The sequence below is a fragment of the Hemicordylus capensis genome, chromosome 7 (genome assembly GCF_027244095.1).
Source record: "Hemicordylus capensis ecotype Gifberg chromosome 7, rHemCap1.1.pri, whole genome shotgun sequence".
NCBI classification, from domain to species: domain Eukaryota; kingdom Metazoa; phylum Chordata; class Lepidosauria; order Squamata; family Cordylidae; genus Hemicordylus; species Hemicordylus capensis.
In genome coordinates this window covers 24,499,627-24,508,652 of record NC_069663.1, presented here as the reverse complement: position 1 = coordinate 24,508,652, position 9,026 = coordinate 24,499,627, and the positions used below count along the sequence as shown (strand labels likewise).

Sequence of the window (9,026 nt, the reverse complement as noted above, 5' to 3'; positions counted from 1 at the left end):
GGCCACAGAGGTGACCTGCAAAGGGGGAGTAGAATGCAAAGCAGCCCAGGTAGAGGAGCTCATCCAGTTCTCGCTACATCTCCTGGCTGGTGGCAGAAGGAGAAGCTGTACCGAAGTGGCATGCCAGGCAGAAAACCAACAGGTGAAGGAATTCCCAGCATGGTGATGCTGTGATGGGGAGGGCTGAGAACAGGGCACACACTGACGGGGTGAAAACCTAACCCAACAGACCATAAACACAAATGCACACGCACCACGCACAACATACTAAAAGCCCAACTCCAGCAAAACAAATCAAAACAAAATAGCTGCCCATGTGCCCAGTTTCCAGGATGCAAGGACGGCCCAGGACGTTTTCTGGGCTCCTCACAATGCTTTGTAAAATACCAGAGGATTTTGTATGCCCCTTCATATGGCTCTGTTTGTGTGCCTTTCAGTCTAGTTGTTAGCTGCCAAGAGTGGTTCACTTTTCAGCCAGAAGGGCAGGGTAGCCATTCTCACAGAAAATAAATATTCGTTTGAAATGAATTGCATCTTTCCCTGGGAGATGAGCTCAGATGGCGGTCATCCCATGTAAATCTTTACAACAACCCTAGAAGGTAGGGAAGTCGGAGTGTGAGGTGGCAACAGGCCCAGGTTTAGCTGGCCAGTGCTTCATAGCTGAACAGATATTTGAACCTAGGACTTTCCAGTCACTGTCCCCAAGACTAAGGCTGCATTCGCACATAACACCAAACCAGAGGCCCCTTCACCTCCAGTTTTGCAAATGTTATGTCTGAATGCGGGCCACCAGAGTTAAACCAAATAATGGACCCACAGTTTCCTGCCCCAAACTCAATTCTGTACCTTCCGTTTTCTCTTGGCTTCACCACCCCTTCCTCTGGTTTGGTGGTGCCAGTGTTACGTCTGAAAGCTACACCGCTGTTAGCCTTCTCCAAAGCTAGAGCTAAGAAAGGAAGCTCCTCCCTTGCTCTGGCTGCTATTGGCTGTGCTGGCTGTCCTTCGTGGAAGAAGGAAGCCCACACAGCCAACTCCCCCACCTCTCTACACTCTTGCTGACTACAGAGAGGACGCTCTCCAGTATGTCCGAATGCAGACGGGAGAGCTTGGGGTGTCCATTGGACCCGCGGTTCTGCATTGCTTCCAAAGGTGGCCTAACTACACCACACTGTTTTTGGGGGTCGCACAAAGTGGCTCACACCAGGCTTCTTCTAACAACTCAGTTATTGGTTGCGTACAACTCATGGAGAAGAGCCCAGGGCAAAAACAAACAAACAAACAAAAAACCCAAAGCACAACACACAAAAACTAGGAGGAAAAAAATAGCAAGTACACCTTAACGGAGAATTCTCTCTAATCACTAGCCCATCCGGAGCTAAGACAGATCGAGCCCCTGAGGAGATCATAGCAGCTCAGCCACTCACAAAGACCTCTGCTGCAAAAGCAAAATGGGGTCCTTTGATTCACTCACATGGCTGGTCTCATCCTGAGGCCTCCTAGGCTTGCCTTTCAAAAAGACAATGCACAAGATTATTATTTATCTTGGAGATATATGCACCTCCCTGCAGCCATACAAAAACAACAAGTATCTAGTAGCTTTTGCTCCTTCAGTAGAGGCAGAGGCCAGAGTGCCATACTACTTACTTCTGTCTGTAGTCTCAGAACAGTTGGCATCGAAGCAGCTCTCTTTTGGGTGGGACGAGGAGGAGCAGGCTCCTTTTAGCTGCTCACTCGGTGGCCAGTGATTGGGACCAAGCGCCTCTGTGGGAAATGGATAAAAGGGGGCCGTAAAAACAGCTTGTGCATAGGATTCCTGTGGCCCATCTCCTTCCCATCCATGCGGTTTATTTATTTATTTTTTAATTTATTTTTACACTTATATCCTGCCTTTTCTCCGAGCAGTGTGTGGTTATTTTTATCCTCACAACAACCCTGTGAGGTAGGTTAGGCTGAGAGATACATGACTGGCCCAGAGTCACCCAGTGAGTTTCATGGTTGAATGGGGATTCAAACTCAGGTCTTCCTGATCCTAGTCCAACACTCTAACCACTACACTATGACGTGGCCAAGACCATCTAGCTACAAGCGGCTTCACACCATTGCCTGTTGAACCTTGCCTGGCTCCAGTCTCCACACAGCTGTTCATCAGAATGCATTTATTTGTAAGGTTATATACGGCTCCCTGGAGGGGCTCCTAACACAGGCCTGCACATTTGAAACCCCCCGCCCCTGCCATTTTGCATCCTGAAGTTGCGAGTGGCTGCGTCTTTGCTGATGGACCCAAGTGGAGGGAGTGGTTAATTGTTCAGGTTAATAGTTCAGGGCGTGGTTGGCTTTATAATGGGACAAGAGGAGGGCAAAAAGTTGGTGGTGGGGGCTCTTAGCTGCCAATGGATTGCTTTTTGGTCAGAGACTCGGTCAGATTCAGCGGTGGCACCAGAGTCTGGCAGAAATGCAGGGGAAAGGAAGACAATCCAGTTATTTTAACTGTGTGCAGATATCTTGGAAAGCCCAAATGATCCCCAGCAAGTATATCTCCATCATGGACCAGGTGCGCTGCAACTCAGGATGGAAGATCTCCTGGCGGGGACTGCTTTTAGCAGGTGAGAGAGAATTTTTCTATGTAAAATTGCATTTTTCTGTGAATTTGTCTATGTAAACGGCTTTGAGAATTTTGTTGAAGAGTGATATATAAATATCCGTAGTAGTAGTAGTACGTCACCTTAAGTAGTGCAGCAGGGAAATGCTTGACTAACAAGCAGAAGGTTGCCGGTTCGAATCCCCGCTTGCATGTTCCCCAGACTATGGGAAACCCCTATATCGGGCAGCAGCGATAAAGGAAGATGTTGAAAGGCATCATCTCAGACTGCGCCAGGAGTGGGAAAAGTTCTGGGGTGAGCCGAGGGGCCAGAAGCCAGCATCAAAGAGGGGTGGGATCTACTCTGGTAGGGGACCGGATTCAACACAGGCTCTCTCTTCAGGTGTCCAGAATACACCACTCTGAGCATCTGGAGTGTCTGTCTGGGCGTCTGCTAAGTTGTACCAAGCTAACCAGATCAGGATGAAAGGTAGCAGATCCATGTGTAATGGCAGAACTGTGATGTTAGACCTATTTGGACAATTTGGGAAGTATTATTTTATTTTATTTTAATTCGGGGTTTCACATACTTGGGTCCCCAGATCTTGTTGGACTGCTGCTCCCATCATCCCCTGCAATGATGGCAGGTATTGCAGCTGGGAATGATGGGAGTTGTAGTCCAACATCTGGGGACCCAAGTTTGAGAGCCCCTGCTTAATTATCTTACTTGTCAGTTCTCTTAATTGTCACTTTTATCGTTTAAGCTGTTTAAAGGTAAAGTGTGCCATCAACTCGATTTCGACTCCTGGCACCCACAGAGCCCTGTGGTTTTCTTTTGGTCACATACAGGAGGGGTTTACCATTGCCTCCTCCCGCGTAGTATGAGATGATGCCTTTCAGCATCTTCCTATATCGCTGCTGCCCAATATAGTCCCAGCGGGGATTCGATCCGGCAACCTTCTGCTTGTTAGTCAAGCATTTCCCCACGGCGCCACTTAAGGTGGTGGAAGGGTGGAAAAGCTGTATCAAGAGGTTAAATTAATTTACATTAAATCAGGGTTACACTGGAGGCTCTCCAGATGTTGTTGGGCTATAAAATACAATACAACCAATATTTTTGCTCCGCTTTTCAACAAAAAGTTCCCAAAGTGGTTTACATAGATGTGAATGAATGAATGAATGAATGAATGAATGAATGAATGAATGAATGAATGAAATGGTTCCCTGTCCCCAAAGGGCTCACAATCTAGAAAAGCAACATCAGACAGACACCAGCAACAGCCACCGGAGGGATGCTCTGCTGGGGATGGATAGGGCCAGTTGCTCTCCCCCTGCTCAATGGAGAGAATCACCACTTTAAAAAGGTGCCTCTTTGTTCAGTTAGCAGGGGACTAACTGAGGCTGGGGATGATGGGAGTTGTAGTCCAGTAATACCTGCAACTCTGTTGTTGTTGTTGCCTCTCGAGCAGCCCTTTTGCCCGAAGTGATGGTTCTGCTTCCCCCCTCCACCCTACAGCCTCGGTCCTGAGTTCTTGCTTCCTGCACGCTCCAGCCCAGATTGCCCCCACCTCTGCCATCCACATCACGATGGAACCAGAACACCCGGTGCCAGGAGGCAGCATCACCCTGCGGCCAGGAGGAGCCACCGATCAGTTCATGAGCTGCAGCTGGTACCAAGGCAGGAGCCCCCATTCCAGGAAGCTGATCTTGATCCATTACCTCCCGCCGTTTAACGGGCAGACCTACGGAGAAGGCTACTCCGGGCGGGAGACGGCCGGCCTTGGCTGTGCCCTCCGCGTCAACAATTTGACGTCCAGCGACTCCGGAACCTACACGATGATCAAGAAAGGACCTGGGGTGCCTTTTGAAATGGGGCAGGTGGACATAAAGATAGGTATGGCTCATTTCTCCTCTTAGAGGTCTTCAGCAGTGTTGACTGTTGGCCAACCCTGAGTGGTTTCCAACGCCCAGGCTATAGATTTCTAAACCTTTCTCTGGAAGGTTAAGTGTACCATCCCCTAGCACAAGGGCTCTTGACCTTGGGTCCCCAGAAGATGTTGGACTACAACACCCATCATCCCCATCACAGTCAAAGTAGATGATGGGAGTTGTAGTCTGCCAGCATCTGGGGGCACAAGGTTGGGAATCCCTGGGCTAGCACAACCAATTTCAAGAATGAGTCTTATAGTTGGGGTGTGTGTGTGTGTGTGTGTGTGTGTGTGTGTTACACACACACACGTTTGGCTCTCTGTAAGCCTCCAGCCCTGATACTGAGGCAGGGGAAGGACAGAAAACATAACCAGCCCAGCCCTCCAAGACAAAACCTGAGTAACCAGCATAGAGGTTAGCAGATGACTAGGACCCAGAAGGAGACTATAAAAGGCCAAGGACAGAATCCTTGGGTGGGGCTTGGCCCAGGTTTTATTTCCTTGTTCGTTTCCCTTTAGTTGGCCTTGTGTGCTTATTTTCTGGCTGCAGAGTGCTTGCATGGTGAATAGGCCAGCAATATACAGGAGCTCCAAAAGAGCAGAGGATCTGGAAGAGGCAGGCCAAGGGGGTGAGGCAGGCTGTGGCTGGCCTGCTGTCCTTCTTGGAGATGTCGTTCTGGGGATGAAGACGGGGCTGCAGCTCAGTGGAAGAGAAGCTCCCTGGCATGCCGAAGGTCCCAGGTTCAATCCCCAGGAAGCTTTTCACGCGGGCTTTCTGAAGCCCTTTTTAACTCGCATCTCCTCCGGAGTGGAGGGCGTCATTAGCGAGTAGCCCGATTTATATCTGGGGTTTAAACAATCCACTATTTGTGGCGGGCAGAGTCCCCCACCACATATAGCAGGCTGCTTTCCCCCCTCTGGAAAGGAATTGTCCTCTTCACTATGCATGATTCCGATCCCTTTCCTTGGGAAGAAGCTCTGTTTGTGAAGAGATAATCAAGAAAAGAGCTTTCTTGAGCATGTGCAGAATGCATTTCTCTCCCCACCGAGTAAGCACCGTCACATCCAGGATCTAAACATCAGGACCTTTGTACGGATCAGGTTTATATTCCACCTACGCTCCAAAATGCTCAAGGAAGCTTCTGGGGGGGGGGTCATCTCATTTTGCCCTCACAACAGCCCTGTGAGTTAGGTTAAGCAGAGTTCCTTGGATAGTTGACTATGATGGAAGAAAGGGATACAGTGATTGAATGGGGTGGGATCCAGCAATCTTCTCTTTTCTCCACGTTCTGTTTACTTGCTCCGGAACAACAGTCTAGAGGTCTTTTTCTATAAAGTATTGGGCAACATCCAGTCTGGTTAGTTAGGACTGAGTACCATTGAAATCAATGCAACATGTTGGTCATATATAACAGCCCTTCTCCCTGCACCCAAGCTGTTCTAGAGGATATTGAATCCTAAACCTAATGATAACTGTAACCCTATTCCTAACCATCTCTCCAGCTGATTATATTCATTGTCTGATGCGGTTGCCCTTTTTGTGGCGGGGGGGGGGGCATAATTGTAGGATGCTTGTCTTTTTCGTTCCTTACTGGATGCTTTCAGATGTTTGTACACCACTCGGGGGTCTCTGGACAAAGGGCGGTGTAGAAACGCAAAAGCAAAGAAATAACAAAAACCTCAAGCCCCATTCATTTCAGTGGAATTTTGATCACAACTAACTTTTTCGCCTGGATGTTGCCCATTCTATTTTTCAGGGTTCTTCTCTGATGGGTGAAGGGATCTTTCAGGCTGTTTAACCCCCACATTGGTTACAAGCTAGTTTTTCATCTGTTTGCCCCAGAACATCTCAATGCAACCAAGGTCCACTCTGGCGGGAAGGTCTTACCGTGATGAGCATTCTGGGCTCCAGCAATCCTGCAAAGCCGGTGTTTTTCCCAATGCGGTCTCAACTTGGGTTCTTGATGGGAACAGCCGAGGACTCGAACTGCTCACCTAGGCTGTTACCCTGGAGCATTCTGGAAATTTGACCTGTCTGGCAGAGAATACACTTTCTTCCCAGAAGAGCAACACCACCCCAAAGACTAACGGAGTCCGGATCCTGCAGAGAGAGAGCCCTACAGACACCAAGTTTGCCTGCTCTTTTATGACAAACTGCTTGATTCTGTTTTTAAAATTACTCTTTATTTCCTTTTAGTTGCTGCTTTAATTTTGTAAACTTACTCTTTATTTCCTTTTAGTTGCTGCTTTAATTTTGTAAACTTAAAAGCACTCTTCCATTGCCTTGGAGGTGTGTTGATGGAAAGGCTGCTGATGCTACTAATAAATCAACAGAAGTGCAATATAAATGTAAGAAGACACAGAACCCAAAACAAGTATCTACCAAAAAATGAGTGATTCCTGGAAACTTTGATCTCCAAAGTAAAGAGAGCAACTTCTAGAACTTGGCTCTTGTTATATGGCCCATCGTTATAGGGAGTCATCTCTAGGGATCCATCCATGGATCCACAGAGACCATTCATATCTGCCACTAGCCACCCCGAGCCCTTGAGATAGGGAGAGATATAGATCCAAATCAATAGACAATAAAGCTGTCTCTCTACTATTATCCCTTGCTCCAAATGCATCTAAAATGGCTCAGTGTTTACAAAAGTTAAGAAGAGGCAAGGTAAGGCTATAAGTTTCCATGGTGTGTCTTCCATCTATTTGGGCCAGAATCCTGGCCTAAAGAGTTTCTTTTCAGGTTGAGGATCAGCTTTGGGGATTGTGAAGTTGAGAAGGGGGCTCCTCTGAGCACATGCGGAGCAAGACCTCCCCAAACCTAAGTGAGCGTAGCCAGCCCACCACCGCATTAAGAGTGATGGGGGAAAGGCTGCAGGCAGAGTGTGGGATCTGGTGTATTGGGAGCATTAAGGGTTAAATCAGGTCTGCTGGTTTTGTTTAAAAAGCTTCAGATTCTGATGACAGTTGCATGAATGCCAAGATGACAGGTGACAGGCAAAGTTGGGCTGTGTTCATTACTTTGCTGATAAAGGTGTCCCCCCCCCCCGTTATTTAACGATTACATAAATTCCAGGTCTTGCAAAATTCTAATTTCCATCCCCCTATTTTGGCCTCTTCTCCAATTCCTGCATTTCTCTATGTTGAAAACACAGTAATATTATCCTTTTCTGAAACAGGTCTGCGAAGAGCCCTTATGTCATTCTCTGCCTATTGTTTGGAGGAAAGATTCGAAATGAACTATCAAAAAGACAAAGGTTAGGGTGTTCACCAAGAAATTCTCCCAACACAGAGGGCAGATTAATCAAATGGCCAAGAAATAGAGCACGTTACCCAACTAGAACTGCCCTGTCCAGGAGGCAAATATACACCAACAGCGGTGAGAGCCTTTAAGGGTAACATCTCAATTATTATATGGTGCTCAAATGTGTATATACTCAAATTTTCATTCCTTGGAGGCAGTACAGTCCAAGTTTCTTAGATCTATCCTTGATGTTTCACAATGCGTACCAAATGCTTTACTGAAAATTGAGACCGGATTAAGGGCATTTGGTCGCTTATTTTCAACTGTTGGCTTAAATTAATTTACAACCTTTCTGGTTTGGCTGCCCTTACTGTAATGGATAGCTTTCCCTCTATCTGGGAATATGCGGTGGAGAAAAAACTCCTGTGTTATGGCATCTCACTTTCATATCTGGCTTATTTAGGCCTTTTTAAGGCCAAAGAATCAATCCATCAGCACCTTTGGGATATTGTGCTTCGAAAGGACAGAGTGCGAACTACACACTGTGTGGTTGTAGGACATCCCAGACAAACCTTATCCCTAGCTAATTACTTATATACTTATAGAGATATAAGTATAGAGAGCCAGTGTGGTGTAGTGGCTGGAGTGCTGAACTAGGACCGGGGAGACCTGAGTTCAAATCCCCATTCAGCCATGATACTAGCTGGGTGACTCTGGGCTAGTCACTTCTCTCTCAGCCTAACCTACCTCACAGGGTTGTTGTGAAAGAGAAACTTAAGTATGTAGTACACTGCTCTGGGCTCCTTGGAGGAAGAGTGAGATGTAAATAATAATAATATACATTCTCTTTTTTATTGGCCCAGTCCTGTTACATTATCCAGGCAGGCTGGATGACTTTTATGTAAATTTTATCCTTTCTGACTCTGATGCCTACTGTGTGGCCAAATTTTGTGCCACGGCTTGTAGCATCAGGAAACAAATGGTTAACCCTTGTGTTACGTAAGGGACAACATGGGTGACTCTGGTGGTGGGTTGGTAGTTTAGTATTATTCAGTATTATCCGATATCATTTAATATCAGTACATTTTAAGTGATGTTGCCTGTAACTGTTGATTATTGTAATTGCTGACTGGTCTTGGACCTTTATAGATGCTGCTGCTGCTGATGATGATGATGAGTTTTTTAAAAAATAAAAAGTTTCAAAAAGAAAGCACAAGGCCCCTCGTTTGGCTCGCCCTCCTCCTCTGCCACTTCCTCGTCTCATGTCACCACCTGA

The 9,026-nt window shown here is 46.9% G+C and overlaps 1 protein-coding gene across 2 annotated transcripts; it reads left to right on the top strand.

Annotated features, from left to right (window-relative positions):
- Positions 1 to 14: 14 nt before the first annotated feature.
- LOC128332870 (carcinoembryonic antigen-related cell adhesion molecule 3-like) lies at positions 15 to 6,716 on the top strand. Of its 2 annotated transcripts, none has more exons than XM_053267645.1 (4): positions 15 to 142; positions 2,498 to 2,603; positions 4,095 to 4,472; positions 6,350 to 6,716. In XM_053267645.1, exons 2-4 carry the CDS (start codon positions 2,516 to 2,518, stop codon positions 6,397 to 6,399), a joined length of 516 nt encoding a protein of 171 aa, XP_053123620.1. In that variant the 5' UTR covers positions 15 to 142; positions 2,498 to 2,515; the 3' UTR covers positions 6,400 to 6,716. The 2 variants fall into 2 exon arrangements, with proteins under 2 accessions (XP_053123620.1, XP_053123621.1); XM_053267646.1 differs by having other exon boundaries at positions 6,264 to 6,716.
- The last annotated feature ends 2,310 nt before the right edge of the window (positions 6,717 to 9,026 follow it).

Excerpts from the sequence above, each read along its gene's own strand:
- LOC128332870 (XM_053267645.1), top strand. The coding sequence starts at position 2,516 with ATGATCCCCAGCAAGTATATCTCCATCATGGACCAGGTGCGCTGCAAC. Across the intron at positions 2,604-4,094 it reads GCGGGGACTGCTTTTAGCAG|CCTCGGTCCTGAGTTCTTGC; the intron begins GTGAGAGAGAAT and ends TCCACCCTACAG. Across the intron at positions 4,473-6,349 it reads GCAGGTGGACATAAAGATAG|AACATCTCAATGCAACCAAG; the intron begins GTATGGCTCATT and ends TGTTTGCCCCAG.